The 23,066-nt window shown below is 40.3% G+C and overlaps 1 protein-coding gene across 3 annotated transcripts in view; it reads left to right on the forward strand.

Moving 5' to 3' along the window:
- The window catches only part of Tjp1 (tight junction protein 1), a 231,171-nt gene that overhangs the window by 152,289 nt on the left and 55,816 nt on the right, over positions 1-23,066 (forward strand). For all 3 annotated transcript variants that reach the window (XM_085841666.1, XM_085841667.1, XM_085841668.1), the window contains exon 3: positions 18,149-18,205. In XM_085841666.1, the coding sequence (XP_085697792.1) occupies positions 18,149-18,205 (57 nt within the window). The remainder of the gene's footprint in view (positions 1-18,148; positions 18,206-23,066) is intronic.

The raw sequence follows: 23,066 nt of genomic DNA on the forward strand, positions 1-23,066 counted from the left end.
AGGTTTTGCGTGGCCGCCTGAGTTGCCCGCGACGGCTCTGCCCGCCGACGGCACGTCTCTCGGCGGCCGCGCGTTCCAGGGAAGTTACGTGCGGGAGCAGGCTTTGGAGGAGACGCCCGAGGGCGTAGGAGACAGTCGGAGGCCCGGGTACTGCGGAGCGGCGAGCCGGCCGAGGGCGGCGGAGGCCGAGCAGGCGGCCGGGTGTGCCCCGCGGAGAAGCCCGGGCGGGGCGGACGCTTCCCGGACTTTTGTCCCACTTGAATCCCCTCCCCGTGGGCCGGGCCTTTCCGGCCTCCCCCGCCCCTGCCCCGCTCGTTCCCGGGAGATGTTTATGCGGACGGTGGCGTGAGGAGCGGGCGGGCCGGCGGCGCGGAGTTTCGGGTCCGAGGAGCTTCGCGCGGCGCGGAGAGAGACAAGATGTCCGCCAGGGCCGCGGCCGCTAAGGTGAGAACCTCTCGGCCAGCCGGGCGGCGGGCTGGGCGGCGGGGGGCGGCGGGGGAGCCTCGCCCCGCCCTCCCCGCGGGCGGCAGCCGGGGGCGACCGCGGCGGGGCGGGGAGGGAAGGCGGGAGGGCGGGCTGGGGGTGCGCCTGCCGCCTGGGCAGGTGCACGGCTGCGGGTGCCTGGCTCCAGCTTGCGCTGGAAGGCGACGTGCAACAGGTCCCGCGCCTGGAAAGTCGCCCCGGGTGAGGATTCTCAGGTCCCGGGAGCGAGTCTGCGGAGACCCGGGGGTGTCACCTGCAGCAGGAGGGTGGGTGGGTAGCCGCGGGGCTGGCTCTGGAGGAGTGGTTGGTACCCGACGAAACCCTATAGTTTCGATCTGATGTCACCCGCTGCGGTATGCGCAATGGCAGCGATAAAGCTTGGAGACAGCAAAACACTCAGCTCTAGAGTAGCTATGGTGTATTTTGAGGTTTATTATTTATGTGAGGCCACAGAAGGAGGAAAGTTTTTAAGCACTTTAATTTCAACTTTCAGAAGTAACACAAAGTGTCCCTACACATGGACAGTAAGATGGGTGCAAACCAAAAGAGCCTGGTGAATTCTGCACAAAACAACTTGCCTATTTTCCTGTGTGCTTTGAAGTGTGCTTCTTGACAATGTGTTATATTATTATTACAGTAGGCTAAAATTCTTTTTTTTTTTTTTTTGGAACTAGGTGAACCAAAGAGTATATTGAGATTACTTACAGAAATATGATTGTGGAGCATAAATGACTCACAGATGATTACTGGTAGGCTAAAATTCTTAAAGATGAAGTAGAATCCTTCTTTTGTACGTTTTAATTAAAAAAATCCTAAAGTGCTTGCTTTTTCAATGACATACAGTGTGAGAAAAATCAATCCGTTATTCAAACAGCTTAAACAGGTGGTGATTTTATGTAGTTTCTATTTGAAATACTTAATCATAACCTTTGAGAATAGATGGAAATTTCTGAATTCTTGACAGGACCTTGTTTCTTTGGCGGATACAAGGTTTAGTATAGATTGTTTTAAAGGAATAGAGTCTTCCTCCGTAGGAGTAATTTAGTTTGTATCTTTTTTTTTTTTTTGAGCAAACATTGATAAAAGATCTAAAAGAAAGACTGGGTCCAAAAACTAGAATCAGTGCAACATTTGTTACTTTTAAAATATAAGTGATGATATTTGCATTTGCTGGGACTTCCTTTCCTGGGATGAAAGGCTTTTGTTGCCATATTACACAAAATGTCAGTTTGTTTCAGAGTGTGAGCTCTGGTACTTGTTAGTCAAGACAACACACTTGGAAAGTGTTATTCCAAGAGAAGTGTTTCCAATAGCTTGCTGTGGCAAGGTGATTTAGAAGGTGTGCTTTTACACATAAATTATGGTATTGAGATCTTATGGCACATAGGAACACCTCTGTAGTTAAATATTTGCGTCCTTAGCTGGGAACTGAAGGGTTATTTTCTTGGATGCAGTCTTACATAAAGCCAGGCCCTCCCTCAATGAACTGGTGAATGCAGTGTTAACCAGTTGCCTCCCTGAGTCACATTTATTGTTCTTAGGGAACCAAAAATGCTTAAGCTCCAGCTCCATGGTTGTTTTACATAGGGTGCTTTTGTTTCTCCTACCCCTGTAAAGACATACAGACACTCATTTTGCAGCCTGCTCTTGTGTTTTTGGCACAGCAGTTGTAGAACTTGAGTGCGCCAGTACTTTTCATTCTCCAGCTTTGTAAGGTTGAGTAGTTTTCACCATGCTGCTCCAGTCATCACTGCCTTTTGGATGGAGCTGTTGGGCTTGTTTCCAGGATATTGTTATTGCAATGAGTATAATTTATATAATTGTATTTACATTTTTGTATCTGTACACCTGCTACTCTATGTCAGCTTATTAAAAGTGAAACTGCTATGCCAAAGAGTGCGTTTCAAATTCTGATATACACAAACTCTTACTCCAAAGTCTTTACCTAAGAATAAACACAGCAAATATTGGCGAGTTGGCCTGACTCTTGATGAAGGACATAAATCCAAGTCAGTGCCGTAAAACTCTGTGGCTGACGAGCGTCAGTAGATTTACCCATGGTCCCTGAATTGATGGTTCAGTGCAGCGACTTCTAAGGAGAGTTCCATTGTGCTGTTACAGAAAGCATGATAGCTTACGATGTTTATCTTACCACATAGATGAATGCAAGGAGAAAGTCCTTTCAGAAAAAACAATTTATTATAAATTCAGAGTACTTTAAAATAGAGAATGGAGTCACATAGTCAGAAATACATATTTATGGGCTGTTAGTGATTGTGATCAACATTAAATATGAGCTAAGATAGCTGGGCGTGGTGGCGCACACCTTTAATCCCACCATTTGGGAGGCAAGAGGCAGGCAAATTTCTGAGTTCGAGGCCAGCCTGTCTACGGCGTGAGTTCCAGGACAGCCAAGGCTACACAGAGAAACCCTGTCTCGAAACCACCTAAATAAATAAATAAAATGAAAAATATGAGCTAAGATTAATCTGTAGGGGTAATTCAATTGATTCTCTCAGTAATGCTATGAAGTGGAAGCAGAAAGCTTGTGATATGCACATTTAAGACAAGCAAAAGGGAAAACAATATATGTCAGACTAAGTATAGATTATCGGGAAAGAATCCTTTATTTCATAAATAGAACTACAAAGACTGGTATCCTGTTTTAAAAGTGTCTCTTTTCTGCTTCAAATGAAACAACCATAAGATCCTGATGACTCTTGGAGTTATTTCTTGTGGGTGTGTATGATGGAGGTACATGCTGTGGTGACAGTGCCCAGTGGCGCTCAGATGACAGTTTAGTGGCTTTGGTCAGGCTTGCATCCATGAGTCACAGCATCTTTAGTCACTAACCATCTTTCCTTCCTTGCCCCTCATGAAGGTTTAAGTGTTTGAAAAAATAATTGACAAAACACGAGAAAAGAAGTGCAGGGAGGCACGCGCACGCACACGCACACGCACAGGGGAGTGATTGGGAAGGGATTCTCTGTTGATGATAGTGAGTAAATAAAGGGAAAGGCCTGTGTATGGTGTGCAAACTCAGATGAGTTTGCAGTGAGGTTTACTTACTAGCATACCTGATAACAGTTACTCAGAAGTTGACAACAGAAGTGTGGGGATGGTTCTCTGACTTATCGTGTAATTGCGTAATTATGTAAGGAAATGGTATTAGTAATTACTAGGAACAGTTTCATTGGCTGACCCACAGAAAGTGGCTGAAGGAAGTTGCGCTGGCTTCTGGATTTTCAAGTTGTATCACTTTGGAGGAAACAGTACACATTTCTGTGCTGTCCTCCTGGGCCGTTTTCTTGTTTTGCTGTGTAGTGAAATGTTTGTGTCTGAGAAAGGGTTTTGTTTTTCCTAGTGGCTATGTCTGAAATTGTAGTGTAGACGGACATAAAAATGATGATCTGCACTTTTCTTCTTTAAACCATTGCTGTCTATTGTAAGGATTCTCAGGCAGCTATCCACGGAGGCACAGTGGATTTGCTTTTCACCAGCTGAACATATTTTAAACTTAAGAACTATAGAAAATAGCTAAGGTACTGATCAAAACTAATTATTACCTGAGTCTTTGTTTGCTGGGGATTGTTTGCTGAGGTAGCGGATGAGTGTTTGCTTATGTGCTTCCAGAGTGAGTAAAAACTCACTCGAGGCGCAGGATTCCACTTTGTTGTGTCTACCACCATTTATGAGATTTGTTCTAGTGATGCTTCCCCACCTACTTTGCTCAGTTTGCACAGTAGTTTCCACCAGAATGTATTTTACTCACAGGCTTTTGAGTATGTTGGTGTGTTCAGCATTTTAGATGGCATTCATTAAAGCTTTAGTTCATGTCAGTTGGCCGGTAGTCCTCATTACATTATATAGCTTTTAAGATCTCTTCATAGCTTATTGACATGAGGATGACCCCATGAATGCTGGTCTCCCTAATAGATGCTATCATGGTTGGAGCTTGTAGAAAGTAAACTTTTATTTCGGATTGAGGAAGACTTAATGCTTGCTCTTGCTTGCTGTGGTGATAGTGTCAGCCTCACTCACCAATCAGTAAGGAGCTTGAAGTAGTCTGTGGCTTTTAGAGCTCTGAGGGGTATTTAGAGGACTGTTGCTTGTTTGGTTTGAGGGGGAAATTACAGATAGTTGCTTTTTTTTTTTTTAAATCCTAGAAACGGTGTTCTGCCTCTTGACTTACCTGCTCTTTAATCCTTTTCTATTTAGAGACCTAGTATAAGCTCAATACAGATGTTAAGAATAAATCACAATAAATAAAATAGGTTATAGTGCTGTTAGGGAAATGTCTCTAAGGAAAAAAAACTTTTAAAAAATCCTTTTTGGAGTGTCTTTTAGAATAATAGACTTGATGAAATTGTTGGAAATGTCATTTTCTTTCTGGATCTAGCTGTGATGTGTTAATAATTTAGTCTCCTGAAAGACAGGGGCCCAACTTTTAACTCCCTTGATGCCTGTCCTCATGTGCCTAGCTGTAGAACATCCCAGGCCTGGGAAGCACGAATTCACACTCTCTGCCAAGTCCCCACTGAGCAGCCTAGTAACTGCTGACAAGCATGGGGCAGGGCGGTGGGGGAGGGGCAACCCTGCCAACTAACCTGTTAGTCAGAATTTTTATCAAATGACAAATATTAAAAGACAGTTTTCATTTAGAATGATTTCCATGAAATGTTTGACTGGAATGGTTTTTTTTTTTTGTTTCAACTCTGAACTTTGAAAGGCAATATTAAAAAATAAAAACTTGTAAGTTTGGAAAGAGATAGACGTTAGGATAGGATAGTTTACCAAGTTTCAAACAGTCCAACTTGCTGTTTCTGAATAGCATTTTCTTGGTAGGCCAGCAATAAAACTAGGCCTTTTGCTCTCTTTGACCTAGAGTACTGCTTAATTTATTTATTGCAGAGAAGAGTGGCTTCAGGTTGCTCCTTTATGGGCCAACCAGGCGCTTTATTTCCATTTCTTCTTAAGCAGATAAATTCTTAATAATGAGTGAGAAGAGAAGCTTGGTAGGTATGAAGGAATGAGTCATGAGTTTCATTTTATAACTTGAAAATGGATAGAATAATTGGATTCTGAATGATTGGCTGTACAGTTGGAGATAAAGCCAGCAGTGCCAGACTTTGTCCCGTGAAGCACACCATTGGCGTGGTCTAAGCAGGTCTTGGGCTGTTGCATTTGTAATGTATTGTACTAAGTCTTAACTGTGGCTGCAGTGAAAGAGCAGTTTAGTAGATTTTGTCACATGTGCATTTTTAGTTCTTTGTCAGAATGAGGAGTTTTTGTGTTGACAGAATACTGGGAGGTAAATTGACACACAGAGAAAGGTCCAAAGCAAAGGTAATATTTCTATTGATAGTAAGTTTGTTTTGATTGGCTAAAACCTTTTATGTTTTTAAAAATAGAGTAAATTCCAAGCCGGGCGTGGTGGCACACGCCTTTAATCCCAGCACTTGGGAGGCAGAGGCAGGCGGATTTCTGAGTTCGAGGCCAGCCTGGTCTACAAAGTGAGTTCCAAGACAGCCAGGGCTACACAGAGAAACCCTGTCTTGAAATCCCCCCCCCCAAAAAAAAACCCCTTGTAATTCATTACATAGAAACCAAAGAGTTTTGGGCTTGGTGTAGCTCTTAGTTGGTACAGAGCTTGCTTGTCCAGCATGCACAAGGGCCAGTGTTCAGTCCCTAGTACTGCATAAGTGCATGCCTGTAATCCTAGCCCTGGGGAAGTGGAGGCCTGAGAATCCCTAGCTATTCCTAGTTATCCTCATCTGTGTTTCTCTCTAGCTAAGGAGTTCTAGACTATTTCACCTGTAACCTCAGCAGCGAGGACCTCAGGCAGGCAAATCCTGAGAGCTCCCTGGCCATCCAGCCTTGCCTAAACAGCCAGTTTTTTTTGTTTTGTTTTGTTTTCTTTTCTTTTTACCTCAATAGAGACACCATCTCAAGGCAATAAGGTAGAGAATGATAGAGGAAGATAGCTGATGTCCTGCTCTGGCCTCTACATACTTAGCACACCAGAATGCTCAGGTCCATGTACCACATACAGATACAAGTTCAAAATCAGCTTAGGCTACACAGTTGACACCTTGCAGCATGCAGAGAAGAAAAAGGCAAGACCAGGAAAGGAGTGGAGGTGCGTTCTTGCAGTCTGAGTACTTGGGAGGGTGATATAGAAGAGCATAGTGTTGAGCCATAGCAGCCACATAGAAAGTTTTAGAGCTATGTTGGTAGGATGCAGAAGTAAGTAGTAATATTTTAAAGAAAAGTACCACAGAAGGCGAGAGAAATATGGTCTTTTTGGGATGCAGTTACAGTTACATTCACAGTAAATAAACGGCACAAGGGCTGGAGAGATTGCTCAGTGGTTAAGAACGTTCTTTGTTCCTGTAGAGGCCCAGGTTTGATTCCTAGCACCCACTTGGTGGCCACAGTCAGCTGCAACACCAGTTCTGGAGGATTTGATGCCTTCTTCTGAGCTCTGTGGGTACCAAGCATGCTTGCAGTGCACACACATAAAGGCAAGACACTCACACATAAAATGAATAAATCTAAAAACAAAACAAAGCACACACACAAAAAACCTTAAAACAATAACAGCGTTCTGCTCTGGGCTTTTGCTTGCTTTGGGGTGTGGTGGGGGGGTAGGGCTAGGAGTTAGCTAAATTACATCTAACACAGTTTCTAGATTTTCCTTTGTTAACTTTAAAACATTGAGTCTGGCTATAGTTGTGGAAATGGTTTGTGCATATTTGATATCTCAGAAACATAAGGTAAGTAAGAATAACTCATGTGCAACTCTGTGACTATATTGGCATGGGAGATAGGCTCTGTGTTTCCTGTTACTGTTCACGTTTAGGGAGGGTCTAACGTGTTATAAACATCCCAGCAGTCTGGAGTTGAGAACTTGTTATTGAATAGACACTGTCCATCCATTACTACTAGACATGTGGCGAGATGCTGGAGCCAGAACACTAAGTGTATGTCTGTCTCTGTCCTGGTGAGTGTTGTGACAGTGAGAGCAGACAGCAGCCAAGATCTTGAGTGTGATGCTAAGTGCTGTTCTGCATGTGCCATTGCCAGGCCACAGTCTCCTACCTACCCCACAAGACCATGTTTGTCTTGCCTTCTATGGTACTTTTCTCTATAATTTTATTACTTACTTTTGCGTCCTACCAGAGATCTCTAAAACTTTACATGTGGCTACTTTGGCAAAGTCCTCCTACATCAGCCTCCCAAGTGCTTGGACTGCAGGCAGGCTCCTCAATGCCTAACTTGGTGTAGCCAGTGTTCTCCACATGCAGCAAGTGTCACTATGTAGTCCAGGCTGACCTCAAACTTCTTATGTAGTCCAGACAGATTTTGAACTCCGTTCCTCTTCCTCAGCCTCCTGGGTGCAGGGATTACAAGGCTGTGCCACTGAATCTAGCTTAGCTCCACGGTTTTCTATTGTAGGAAGACTTGCCTTATTTATTGACTTTGAGGGGAAAAAAGTAGTTTAAGTTATAGTTTTGTACTTGTTGAATATTGTGCAAAAAGTGACAAATTTTCCAGTTACTTGAGTTTTAACAGTTATATGAAAGCCACTTTTGGTTAGTTTTAATCTGGAGAATAATTCAACTCTTAAAGAGTTAAGATTAAGAAACCCATAATGGGCGTTCCTTGCTTTATCTGAGAAGACTATGGAAATCTCCAGTCAACAGAAATACATTTTATATACAAAAACATAGAAAAACAAAGCTGTCTTTTAAAATAGAATGTATATCTTTTTCAGTAGTATCTTAGAAAAGGAGTTTCGAAGGCTTATTTACGGATTTTTTTTTATTGTATTGGAGTATTTACTTAAGCAAAAATATACTGTACCAGTGCTGTATTGCCTATAATATTGGAAATGAGTGGGCAATGACAGTAGATTCTGCATGTATGCTGAGTGCAGACTCACAGGTCCTGAGCTTAGTGTTTCATAGATGTGCTATTTGTTTTTGTTTTTTTAAGGATTTATTTATTTTATTTATATGAATATACTGTAGCTGTCTTCAGACACACCAGAAGAAGGCATCTGATCCCATTACAGATGGCTGTGAGCCACCATGTGGTGGCTGGGAATTGAACTCAGGACCTCTGGAAGAATAGTTAGTATTCTTCACTATTGAGCCATCTCTCCAGCACATGCTGTATGATCCTTAGGTAATACTATTTTCTTTTACAGTGAAGGCTCCAGGGTTAATTCATTTGCTGTGGCTACATCTGATTATAACTCAAAATATGTGTACATTTAAATATTCTTGTATTCTAAATGAGCATCAGATGAACATGCTGTATGTTGGGTGAGTCTAAGACTGGACAAGTAGTGTGCGTCTGGAAAGCTGGAAGCAAGCTGCAGTGAAGGAATCAGCTGCCGTAGCTCCAGCTGGTCTTCTCCTGGGTTAGGAAAGCCAGATTTTCCGGTTTTTCAAAACCAGTTGTAATTTTGTTATATTGACAAGTACCTTGACCTAAAACTAGAAAGCTCAATTAATTTTGCTTACCTTCTTATTGTAAAACTTAGTATTAATGTGTAAAAGTGTATAAAGAAAATATACATAAGGTGAATACCCATGTAAACACCACATACCTATTTCCAGGCCAGATTCTGTACAGATAAGGCATTAAAAAAAAAAAAAAAAAAAAAAAAAAAAACCAGCCATTGAATAGTTGTAAGGATCTTTGAGTTTCTGCGTTTAGAGTCTAGGTTTTGAATTTTGGGGGATCTGTCTACCATTAGCTGCTGGTTCACCTATTTAAAAGGGAACAGGAGTAGAAAATGCAAGTAGTGTCCAGCTTAGGTAGTTGTATGTGAATAGAACCAAGTACACGGTAAGCCACATTGACATTTCTTTTTTCTTTTTTTGGTTTTTTGAGACAGGGTTTCTCTGTGTAGCCCTGGCTGTCCTGGAACTCACTTTGTAGACCAGACTGGCCTCGAACTCAGAAATCCGCCTGCCTCCGCCTCCTGAGTGCTGGGATTCAAGGTGTGTGCCACCACGCCCGGCTGACATATCTTTTTTAAAACATTGTAAATGAAGCCCATTTTAATATTGGAAAAGGGTATATAGGGATTTTGGTTGAGCTTATTTCTGCACGGAGTTCAGTCTGTAGATAGGTAGATTCACCAGCAGGTTACTTTCTCATTTCAGAGACAGTACTTGGGCTCTTCAGATCCTTAGGAAAACTGTCTTACTTTAAATCAGTCCTGGTTTGATGGATCAGGCAAGAGACTTTAAAGTACATTACAAATCCAGTGTTACAGACTCCGTTTGGATATACACCTTAGTGGTGAATGAGTCTTTCAGTTCACTTCACCAAAGTAGCATACATACATACTAATTCTCTTTGGAGTACTATAGTAGCTTTCTAAAGAATATCTCAGCCCCTGTTTTTCCAAAACAAAGAATCTTTACTTTTTAACAATTCCATATACTTATAGAATGTACTTGATAAGAGTCAGCCCAGTCTCCCTACCTTCAGCCCCTCTCCCCCAATGCATTATGTCTAATTAGTGCTGCCTGTGTGCACATAGGTTTGGAGGGCATTTGACAGGGTCTCTCAAGAGAGAGACTTACCCTCCTTTAGCACCTACTAGCTCCTCAGCGAGATGTGGAGCCTCATGAGCCCCTCTCAGCCATGCCTGGTCTGTGTAAATAATCCCAGCTGCTGTGCGTTTATGAGTCAAGAGACAGCGGTTCAGAGTGTGCCTTCTATTCCATAGTTCTGTGAGCCTTAAAAGGAATCTTAGCAGAATCTTAGTGTTAGGATTAGTTCTCTTCCTCTTTTTCCAAAGCACACACATTCACTCATTCTAAAAATTTCTGTATTTATTGGCTTTAGATAGTAAAAGACCAAAATTGGTAATAATAAACTGTTGCTGGGTTATTTGACTGTTGTCTACTTGAATGGCCTTATCTTTTATCGTTTTCTTTGCCCTCTGTTGACAAACTTTGCTTTCCTTTTCTCACTTATTAAAGCACGTGTGTGTGTGTGTGTGTGTGTGTGTGTGTGTGGTGTGGTTGCTCACAGACCAGATGAGGGTATCAGATCTCTTAGAGCTGAAGTTCCAGGTGGTTGTGAGCTACTCGATATGGGTGTTGGGAGCCAAACTCCAATCCTTTGAAAGAGCTGTAAGGATGTTTACGTAACCTTGCAGGCATCTCTTCCAGCCTTTCTGCAGGTCTGCCAGGCACGTCTGCCAGCTTTCTCTTTACTCCTCTCAGGGCACTGGTTTTCTTTCTAGGTAGTATTTATTTAAGCCCATGATTATGTATCAAGCCCTGAAGTGTTTGGATCATCCGTGTCTCCCACTAGAGAAGCACAGTCATATTGATTATAACTGGCTGTTGCAGAGCTTAGATTATCCTAGCACTTAATAAATGCAGATCATTTGAATGAGTTGAGACACTTCCTGCTAGGGATGGGGCTCTTGATTAGGCTGTTTTCTTTACCTGGGATGTTTTCCACATCCATCCCTCCCTGTCTGGCACTAAGAGATTGTACTGATTAGAATTCCAGCAGCATTAAGATCCTTTCACTATGTATCTTTCTACCACTTGAAGCTGGCTATTTGATAAAGAGTTAATTTATTTTACGTTGTTATATTGTATTAGATAATCTTTTAAAGTGCTCCTGTAATATACTTGCTTATCTCTAAGACTACTACTTTTTGTGTTCCTGAAAAGAAGGCAGCTGCTGAAGTAACTGGTGCAGAGAAATTTTCTTAGTGCTAGCTGGATCATGATAGCAGCACTCTAGGTTTGGGTCTTCTCATATTAATGATTTCAAGTTGTGTTTCTTTTTCTTTTTTTTTTTTTAAGTAGAAAACATTTCAAATGGAAATTATGATTAATCTTCGATGTTATTCTCATTTTAGTACAGATACCAATTTATGAGCCCAGTACCCAGAACATTTCTTTGTAAGATCTTTCCTTCCCTCCTCACCCTCCCACATGGTCTCATGTAGCCCAGGCTGGTCCTAAACTCTCCATGTACCTTGAACTCCTGTTCTTCATGCCTTCCCTGAAATAAAGGCCTAGGTTTGCCACACCTGGCTTTATAAGTCATACCAGATTCTAAGGTCTTTGTAGTTTCTTAGAGCTTTCCCTCCTCCTCCTCTTCCTTCTTCTCCTTCCTCCTCTTTCTTCTTCTCCTTCCTCCTCTTTCTCCTTCCTCCTCTTTCTCCCTCTCCTTCTTCCTTCTCTTCCTCCTTTCTTCTTCCTCTTCCTCCTACCTCCTCTTCCCCCCCCCCCCTTTCTGAGTGCTTGCCTAGATTTCTTAATTCACTAGGTATTCCCAGATGATGGTGTTTAAATTTTATTTTTTTGTGATTTATTAGCTGGTATAGCTAAGAAAAACGTCTTTTCTTTTCTCTTTCTTTCTTTCTTTTCTTTTCTTTTCTTTTTTTTTTTTTTTTTTTTTTTTGGTTTTTCAAGACAGGGTTTCTCTGTATAGCCCTAGCTGTCCTGGAACTCACTCTGTAGACCAGGCTGGCCTCGGAACTCAGAAATCCGCCTGCCTCTGCCTCCCAAGTGCTGGGATTAAAGGCCACCACCTCCTGGCTTAAAAAGAAAGGTCTTTCCATGTGCTGCTTGTTTATCCACTGTTACTGTTTGTAAGAAAGACAGAATAAACACTTAGTAACAGAAAAAAAGTACCAGTTTTTCAAAGTACTACAATGAATTGTTCCAATGTTTTCTTTTTAAAAAGACAGACAAACCGGGGCCTAGCAAACACAGAAGTGGATGCTCACAGTCAGCTATTGGATGGATCACAGGGCCCCCAATGGAGGAGCTAGAGAAAGTACCCAAGGAGCTAAAGGGAACTGCAACCCCATAGGTGGAACATTATTATGAACTAACCAGTACCCCAGAGCTCTTGACTCTAGCTGCATTTGTATCAAAAGATGGCCTAGTCGGCCATCACTGGAAAGAGAGGCCCATTGGACTTGCCAACTTTATATGCCCCAGTCCAGGGGAATGCCAGGGCCAAGGGGTGTGGGGGTGGGTGGGTGGGAGACTGGGGGGGGGGAGTGTATTGGGGAATTTTTTGGATAGCATTGGAAATGTAATTGAGGAAAATACCTAATAAAAAAAAAGACAAAAAAAGACAAATTATGTATATTTGACTTATTTTTACCAATTCCATTACAGCTTTTATCATCAAATTACTTTTTTTTGTTTTTGTTTTTTTGTTTTTGTTTTTGTTTTTTTGAGACAGGGTTTCTCTGTATAGCCCTAGCTGTCCTGGAACTCACTTTGTAGACCAGGCTGGCCTCGAACTCAGAAATCCGCCTGCCTCTGCCTCCCGAGTGCTGGGATTAAAGGCATGCGCTACCACGCCCAGCATCAAAATTACTTTATTTTGAAGTTTTTTTTAAAAAATTGGCACACTTTTAATTTTTTTCCATTGATTTATTTATTCATTTTACATTTTGATTGCTGTCCCCACTCCTGGTCCCCTCTCACACAGTCCCTCCCCTATCCCCTTCTCTGAGAGAGTACTTCACTCCACCCTCCCATATCCCCCCATCCTGACACATCAAATGTCTGTAGGATTAGGCGCATCCTCTCTCACTCAGGCCAAATGAGGCAGTTCAGTTAGGGGAATGGATTCCACAGACATGCAACAGCTTTAGGGACAGCTCCTGCTTCACTTGTTGAACCCACATGAATTATTTTAAAGTTTTTTTTTTTTTTAAATGGTACATTAAATAGATAGATCATAGGCATAGTTTCTTCCAACTTCTATGCCCGTGCACAAGGGTGACTCTGTCCTAACTTCTAACAGAGTAAACTATTTTTGTCTGCTTACTTTAAAACTCATGTTATTTGTAGTTTAGAAGGTTTATATATGTCTGTTCAATTAGACAAGTACAAAAGCTTAAATATATGATTCTAAAGCCAGCCCTTTTCCTATAAATACAGAAATAGGCTTTCTTTTACAAAATTGACATTTTTCGTTTTGCTACGTGATTTTCTTTAAACTTAAACTCTGAAGCGCTGCGTTTCCAGAGCTGCTGGTTCCCTGCAGTGTCAGTGTCTCTCACACTGTAACTCAGTGTTCCATTTCTGCTCACTTGTTACACAATTTCTATTCTGTACTCACTGCATGCTTATAATAACTACTTGAATTCTTACATTTAATGAGGTGGATTTTTGTTGTTGTTGTTTGTTTTTTCCTCTTGTATCTGTGAGTTGTGTTGAGTCCCTGGCTGCTCTGGGTGTCTCCTGAGACCCTCACAGCATTGAACTTAAGGCTGATCTGTGCATCTCTGTTTCCAGAACTGAAGTGATGTCCTTAGATCACTGCCACTGTTTGCCATCTGCTATCTTTGAACACATTTTAGTCCCCATCTTTGTGCTTCATTTGTAGAACAGTGGTTAGAGTATGACATGGTGTATTTGAAAATTCACAGGTCAAGGTCCATCCCTGCATTCTTAGTTTCTCACTCAGTTTTACCCCAAGAAGTAGTGTTGTATTCTACTTTAGATTGAATAAAAGCCAACAACAAAAATAAAACACAATGAAAAACAAAACAAAACAACAACAACAAACAAATAAAACCCCCAAACCTTGGCGCTCCAGGGAATGGGAAGGGCGTAGGGAACAGAGTCGCTTCCAGAGAGAGCGGGAGTGCTTGGCTTTCCTGATGGGGCTGGGAGCCGTGCAGAACAGTTCGGGGTGCTTTAACAGCAATTTCTTTTCTTTCTTTTTTTCCTTTTTCGAGACAGGGTTTTTCTGTGTAGCCCTGGCTGTCCTGGAATTCACTCTGTAGACCAGGATGGCCTCGAACTCAGAAATTCTCCTGCCTCTGCCTCCCAAGTGCTGGGATTAAAGGCGTGCACCACCACTGCCTAGCAACAGTAATTTTCTAGTCAAATAAGGATCTAGCATTTCTAAAACTCATGGAAATGTTGTTCTTTTGTGATGTTAGATAACAAAGAATATTGGTCTCAGATTAGGAGATGTTCAGTTCTTGTATTTTGGTGTATTCTCTGAACAGTAAAGAATGTTTTGTATTGGCTCTGGGGGTTTTTATGTATTCTCACTGGCAACTGTTAAGGTCCACTTGGTCCTTCCTTCCCTAGAGTAGTTGTAGTCTGTAGGGTCATCTTAGTCCTTTGTAAATAGATCTTGGTTTCAGTTCTACAGTCGTGTTGGTTGATTACTCTTAGATCCAGATCTACTCTATCTAGGTCTCAGTCTTGATTTTCAGAAATGTAAACCCTGGGTACCTCAATTTATGCATGTGTGAGACCACATTTGTAACTGTACTTTCAGAACTGGCTTTTTTTTTTTTTTTTTTTTTGTTATGTTTTGTTTTGATTTTTCAAGACCGAGTTTCTCTGTATAGCCCAGGCTGTCCTGGAACTCAGAGATATTATATCTGCCTATCTCTGTTTCCCCAGTGTTAAGAGTAAAGGCATGCACCACTACTGCCTTGCCTAGAGCTCCCTCCGTCTCATGTTAACTTTCCTTTCTTTCTGTCTTAAATTTGCCTTCCATTTATGGTCTTCAGGATGAATTCTGATTGCACTGTTTGAGTTTAAAGTTCTCAACAGTACACCACCACACATGCCATCCATGTACTGCTCAGACCTAGGAAAGTGAGCTCCTTGTCAGTTCAGCTCTCCAGGCTTGCTTTCTCCCATTTGATTTGTAATTGGTGTAAAGGATGATGGAACTGCCTAGAATTAGGATCGAGAGTTGGCAGGAAGCCCTTCAGATTGGTGATCTGAGTAGTGTATTTGCCAGCTGGAGCTTAGAACAAAGAAACCAAACAAACTCTTGGCAGATTCTGAAATACAGCTTTTTGCTTCTTTTGAAATTATGATTCTAGTCAGTTGATGCAGACTTAGAAGTGTGTGCAAAACTAATACAGCAACCGTGAATTGCAGTCACTTTTGATGCTAATTATTGAATTTGTAATCTATTCTGTAGTACACTTTAATAAATAGACCTTTGGAACTGGGAAGACATTTCTCCTTGAGATAATTTAGTCTAATTTCCTGATCTTATAGGTGAGGAAAACTAAGATTTTTAACAGCTTGGGTTCTGATCTTATTTCTAGGCTAGCTCATTGTCTGTGTATCTTGTGTAGTCAACAGAGAACTAGAAGCAGAATTATCATGCTTAGCAGATTAATGTCCTGTTTCTTAGTTTCCTACAAGCCTAGACAGTTTTAGAGTGGGACTGATGATGGTTTAAACAGAGGCACTTACGTGGATTTTACAATGATTCATTTTTATTTTTATTTATTTATTTATTTATTTATTTATTTATTTTTTGGTTTTTCGAGACAGGGTTTCTCTGTGTAGCCCTGGCTGTCCTGGAACTCACTTTGTAGACCAGGCTGGCCTCGAACTCAGAAATCCGCCTGCCTCTGCCTCCCGAGTGCTGGGATTAAAGGCGTGAGCCACCACGCCCGGCTTGATTCATTTTTAAATAGATTTATACATTTATAGCATGAAAATTAAGTTTGCACTTAAATTTCTTTTCACAGCAGTAGATGAGCATTATAAAACAGTACAAAAAGTCTTAACAGTCAAGGTAAGCCTCCCCAGCCAGTTTCCTTTTCTCTTCAGAATTTTGTAGGTATTCTTCCAGAGAATGTCCGCCCTATTCTAAAGTGTCCAGTTCATTCTCAATCATTTTCATAACTTAGTAAACAAAACCTTTAAAACAAAAAGTCCAACTAGAAGCAAATGTTTGGAACTTCCAGTAACAGTGGAATGTGAATGTAGTGTGAAATATGTTGCCAGTTTATTATGAGTAAAAAAGAACAAAAAGATAGAACACCTGATGAGGAATACCACCCACACTCCCTTTATTTCAAGCTGATCAGTGTGAACCTTTTCATATCCTTTCAACTTCCTCTTCACTTTGGCTTAAACAAAATTAGATTTTTGGCAATACCCAAGCTGTTGTATAATCTGCTCTCCTTTGCCCAACAGTGTAAACTTATGTGATCATCACAGCCTTGTGGAGAACCACACACTTTTCATAAGATAGTAACCGAGGAAAGTGCCAGTTATCAGATCATTTAACAGTTTAGACTGATGGGGAGGGGATTAAGAAGTCAGTGAAGCACTGCTACTAGTCAACAAAGTGGATCCCAGAGAAACCAGTTTAGAGCTCTGCAAGCAGTTTTCATTGTTAGCATCAGCTGAGATTGCTCAGCCTGGCAGTTATTGCAGACACTTCATTCTGTGTGTTTTAGTGAACTGTGGCTGTTCAGTGCATCTGCTCCTCATGGTCAGTGTTTCACATGGATGGAGGAAGCTTTGTGCAGTGTGTGTGTGTGTGTGTGTGTGTGTGTGTGTGTGTTTGTCTGTCTGTCTGTCTTAAAATCTGGTCAGTTTTTTTTAAAAACACAAAACAGTTTTGTTTCCAGGCAAGTCTCATTAAAAGAAAGTTTTGCTGCTCATCATTGGAAGGTTGAAACAAAAGCTGGTAAAGTTGGCAGTTCTTATCTATGGGAGTGAACACAGAGATCCTTTCTCTCTCGTCCCTTATTCATTTGGGAGGAAAGTCAGTCTAGTTGCTTTGAATTTAGGGAAGCAGGCTTCCTTTATAGGAGTTCATTTTCTAAAGTGGCATTAATCTTCAATTAAAGTTACTGTGGGAAGAAAGAAATAGGTCTCTGTCACCTTGATGTGAGTCGTCTTGTGATGCTACTGATAACTATGTAACAGAGACAGATCTCACTGGTGAAAGACACTTATAGTAATAGCTGATGAAGGACGATGTGACTATGCCATGCTACCGTCACTTCACCATGCTGAAAAGATCTTCCTCTTCCTCCTCCTCCTCCTCTTCCTCCTCCTCCTCTAGAATAAGCATCCCAATTTATTAAAAAGTAGTGTTAAGAGGGGCTGCATTACTTTAAACTATCAAGAGTTGTTAACCCAACATTGAAGGAAATGTTGTTTTTAAATTTTTAGTGTTCAACTTTCAGATCATCTTATTATCTCTATGAGAGACTGATGGTAGGAGATAAAATGCAGCTACCCTGTGGACTGGCTAGGATTTACACTGATTGTTTATGGATCTGGGGGATTGGGGCCTTGAGATTTTTGTTTTAATGTTTTAGTAAATGCATGTTTATGGTATGTGTAACATAAAAGCCTCTTTCTGTATGACTATACATGAACTTAGAGGAAGTGATTCTGACATAAAACTGAAACTGGATAGAATAGTGACTTTAATCTCTCAGATGGTCTAAATTTGTTTTTCTGGAACGTGTATTTACAAATACTGAGTTCAGAGGTACCTTTTCTTGTGTGCTGCATGAAAAATGCTTGTAAGTCCACTTAGATCTTGTCTGTCTGATGGTAAGCATAAAGTTGCTGAATTTTCTAGTTTTAACTCAATTCTGCTGTGTTACGTGTAGAGTGGTGTCTGTCCAAATTAAGTTAAAACAAAGGGAGTTCCTGTGTGTGGTTTCCTATCTCTTAAAACAAAAACAACCCTTTCATAGTTACTAAGTGGTTTCTAGAATACTTTTAATATTTACAGTGCAAGTCTTGGTATTTTATTGTGCCGAGTTGTTTCCAGAATGCTTTCTTTTACTTTATTAAATACTTAGTTTTTCTTTTAAAGGTAAATGCTTTGTTTTCTTTTCCTTTATCAGAGCACAGCAATGGAGGAAACGGCTATATGGGAACAGCACACAGTGACGCTTCACAGGGTGAGTTTCTGCTGCAGTAAATAATCGTGTTATAATTCAGGATACTGGAAGCTTTGAAAACAATAGAGGAAAGCCAGATGTCAGGAAGCCAAAAGAAAGGGGAATTTTTTTCTATATTCTTTTGTTTAAAATTAGATTTATAATAAGTTCTTCATTAAGGTCAGAAGTAAGCATGATTACTTTTTCACATATGCTTTGGTTATTTCTTATGTATTTGCTATTTTAATCTCTAAAATTAAGTGATTTGTTGCTTAGAATTTTGAATGATGGATAAAAGATTATATATTATAAACTGGTTGTATATACATGTTTGTATGCTTGGGGTTTAATATTAAGATATGTTCTTATTAAAATCTTGAAAGAACTTAGGATAAACTCAGTTGATAGTGAGCTTAGTTGTAGCATGTAGGAAGCCCTCTTCCATCCCCAGAATCACATTAAATTCTCATCTGTGAAACCCGGAAGTCAGAAATTCAAAATCATCCTTAGCTACTTAGCAGGTTGGTATGCATGTTGTGGGGAGGCCATATTCTAAAAAGATAATTGTTCATTTGAAGCATGTATAGCCCAAGCATTGCAGATAGGAAAGATTATTAGTAAACAGTGGAAATACCAGCTTTGGGATCAGATTGGTCTGGATTTTAATTCTACTTTTGCTTTTTTGTTGCTTTAGAAATGGGGAAGAAATCCAACCTGTGTTGTAAACTGTGGTGTTTATGTATTGAAAGTTAGGCTAGGAGCTGGAGACATGGCTCAGTGGAAATAGTGCTTGTTCTTTAAAAAGACTTTAAAAAGAGTTTAGTTGATGGTCCCATGTTTGGCTGCTCACAGCTGTCTGTACCTCCACCTCCAGAGGATCTGATGGCCTCTTCTGGCCTCTGCAGACACCCTTACACACACATAGAAATAAAAACTTTAAAAAAGTAGCTGGGTGTCATGTAGCACAGCTCAGCCTGCTTTATATAACAAGTTGCAGAATGGCCAGGGCTATGTATAAAAACTTTGTCTCAAAAAGGAAAAACTAAATAAAATGCTATAGGGATAACAACACCAATTCATGCTTTTTCTGTTTTCAAGTATGGCTCCTTAAATTTACCCTTTTTCTTCTTTTTAGCAGAACTGACTCTACTGATGGTTCTCCTGCTTAGAGAGTGTTTAAATAAATGGCATATGCCTTACACTGATTATTTCTGAGCAGTTGACAACTGGAGGTGGGAAAACTATGTTCCTGAGCACTTAGCACCTGATTATCTCATGAGGATTTGATAGAGCTAGTTAATTATTCAAATAAAGTGCTTCCAGGAAGGGTATGGTTGACCTTTTCCTGTCTTACTAAATGGAGAAGTCATTTCAATAACACCTATCTTAACTTTTAACTTGTAAAGCTGAGCTTCTGTTGTTTTCATTGTGCTTAATTGGTAGCATCTCTGCATCAGAGCTTGATTATACATAAAATAATTTTATACTTTATGTCTTTGATTGCTTGATTGTGATATAATGGGTTGGTAGCATTTTATGTATTACATTTATTTTTCTTAATACATTTATCATTTTTATTGTTGTAATTTATATAACAGTAAATTCACACTCATCTAGTATATAGTTCTGAGTTTTGACATAGTTACATAACTAATATTCCACTCAAAATGCAGAATGACTCCATTACCTTAAAACTGTGTTCAAATCTCTTTGTGGTCAACTCTTTCCCCTTACAGTCTGCATTGGGCCACTGATCTGTCTTTTTAAACTTTGACTTTTTCCAGGATGTCTTATAGATGGATTTGTGTAATAAGTAGCTTTTTGAGACTGGTTTCACATGCTTAGATTAATGCATTTGAGACTTCAATAATGTTGCTTGTGTTGCTATCTAATTCTTGGTTATTACTAAATCCCACCCCATTTTATGAGTGTATAATAGCTTACTCATACTATATTTGATGCTACATTTAGGTTGTTTACAGTTTTTGTTGATTATGAATAAATCTGAGTTAGTATGCAGTTTCCTTGACAGTGGGTTTTATGCTAGCTGTTACTTTTATAGGACATGGCTGATTGGATGTGCCTTCTCACCAGCAACGTATGAGTCTGTCTTCTCCACAGCTCTTGATATTGTTGGTTTTAACCTTTGAGTTTAGCTATTCTAGTAGATGTCTAGTAGTATCTCATTATAACTCTTTTAGTTTGTATTTCTCTGTACATTAATGCTGAGCACCTTGTAATGATCAGTCTTTATTGCCAAGTTGACTGAATTTGGAATCATCTAAGAGACAAAATGAGGCATACCTGTGGATATGTTTAACGGAGGAGGGAAGACCCTCCCTGACTATGGGTAGTAGTATTTCTGTAGTCTTGAGCCGTAATACAAAGGAGGCATCTTGTGGAGTACATGGTCTCTCTCCACTTCCTGACTAAAAAGACTACTGGCTGCATTTTACTCCAATCACCATGCAATTCCTACTATGTTAGACTGTATCCTTCCTTATACCATAAACTAAAATAAATCAACCCTCCTTCTCTTGAGCTGAATCTCAAGATATTTTGCCACAGTGATAGTTAACTAATACACACTTCATTCTCTATTCTTAAGTGCCCCAGTGATTCTGGGGTTGAGCCCAGTGTCTGTATAGTAGGAAATGGTGTCTCATGAACCACACGGCGGATCATGTTAAATGTGTTTTCATGTACTTGCCATCTCCATTTCTCGTCTTTTAAGTGTTGTGGTGCTTTCCTCTCTATTGATGTGATAAACACCATGACCAACTTGGGAGGAAAGAGTTTACATGTTCCGATAACACACAGTTCATCCAGTACTCTGAGGCAGTAACGGTGATCGCAGAGGAATGCTGCTTCTCTGACTTGTGCAACTTGCTTGTTGTAGTTGTTGTTGAGACAGAGTTTCTCTGGGTAGCTCCGGAACTCACTCTGTAGCCCAGGCTGGTCTCAAACTCAGAGATCCATCTGTCTTTGCCTGTGGAGTGCTGAAACTGAAGGCATGTGCAACCTCTATCAACTTGCTTGGTCCAGGTGAGACCTCCCTAGAATTGGGGTACTACCACAATCAACCAGTCATCAAGAGAGTACTTCACAGACTGCCTACAAGACCAATATGAAATATGACTTGGAAGTATTCTTTTTTTTTTTGATTCCATGGATTGCCATTTTGTTTACTATGATTTTGGTACACAGAGTTGGCGTTTGAAGAGTTCTTTATGTGTTCTGGACACAGATTCATGATCAAGTATTGTTTTATGTTTCTCCTGGCCCAGTTGTTCTCTGCCTTCTGGCCATGTTTTTGTTTTCATCAGTCATAGGTTTTTTTTTTTTTTTTTTTTTGGTTTTGAATTTCAGAAATCTTTGCCAATCGTGATGTAAAAGGCTTTCTATGTGTGCTTTTTTTTTTTTTCTAGAAGTTGTATGTGGATTAACTTTTGTATGTGGTAAATATGACAGCTTTTTATATGGATGTCTTACCATCTTGAGTAACATTTTGTTGAAAAGATTACACTTTCTCCATTTAGTTGCCTTTTTACATTTAGCAAACATGAGCTGACCATGCATGTGTGCATCCATATTTTTTACTCCCTACTGAGCTGCATGCTTACTTTTTACCAGTTACCTTTGCCTTGATTGATACAGCTCTTTTCATTTTTATGGGATCAAACTTTGGATCTCATTCAAGTCAGGGACACTTGTGACGAGCTACATCGCCTTTCTCTCTTATACTAAATATAAAGTTTATGAATAGCTTAGCAAAGGATACTGTTACTGGTTGCCAATTTCATCATTACAAGTCCTTGGTTTTGCAAGATCATTGTTAAAGTGGTATGTGTGTGTGTGTGTGTGGGGGGGGGGGCTATAAAGTAGCAAAGATGTCATGAATTTGAGAGGGTTGGGGTGTCACAGAAGGAGTTGTAGAGGAAGAAGGAAGGTTGGAAATGATGTCAAGATAGTACTCATGTATGATAATGTAAAACAAATGATTTCAATTAAAATAAAAGTGATTAAAGAAGAAAACACACAAAATGGTTAGATGTACAAATCCAGTTGCTGATTTTGTATGAAGCTAAATTTATAGGTCATAGAAGCTTGAAAAAAATTTTTTTTTTTTTTTTTTTTTGGTTTTTCGAGACAGGGTTTCTCTGTGTAGCCCTGGCTGTCCTGGCACTCACTTTGTAGACCAGGCTGGCCTCGAACTCAGAAATCCGCCTGCCTCTGCCTCCCGAGTGCTGGGATTAAAGGCGTGCGCCACCACGTCCGGCTGAAAAATTTTAAAAATGTAAATAATTAAAGGTTAAGATAGCTATTTATTGAAATGCCTATTAATTTCATCATAAATTATATAATTAAAAATCAAATTACAGGTCTGCAAATCATCTACTATCAAGCTGACTACTACCACCTATGATCCTTTTACATTTTAACTAAAAAAATTTAAGATTTAGTAATTTTAATTTTCCAAATGTTCTTGAAAAGAATTATCAGCCTTTAGTTTTTTACAAATGAACATTTATTTTGAGGGAAGAGTCATCTATTGTATGACCTTTGATGATAGGACCCTCCATGGGTAAACATTTTTTGGTCCATTGAAAAGAATGAACAGAAGCTGGGCTTGGTGACAGAGGCAGGCTGACCTTGAGCAAGATCCACAACAGCCAGAGCTTTGTCACACTGAGAAACCCTGTCTGGAACCACCTAACCCCATTCCCTCACAAAAAACAGAGGATCACTTTTCCTTGTTCGTTGGCTCTTGGTGTTTTCAAACGTCTTAAATGCCCGATTTCAGTGTTACTGTAACAACACTTACCAGTATTTATTCCAGAAGATGAATTGTGCTCCAAGTGGCAAAGATTAACAACTTGCA

The sequence above is a fragment of the Mus caroli genome, unplaced genomic scaffold (assembly GCF_978045245.1).
Source record: "Mus caroli unplaced genomic scaffold, Mus_caroli_1 scaffold_8, whole genome shotgun sequence".
In the NCBI taxonomy this organism is placed as follows: Eukaryota; Metazoa; Chordata; class Mammalia; order Rodentia; family Muridae; genus Mus; species Mus caroli.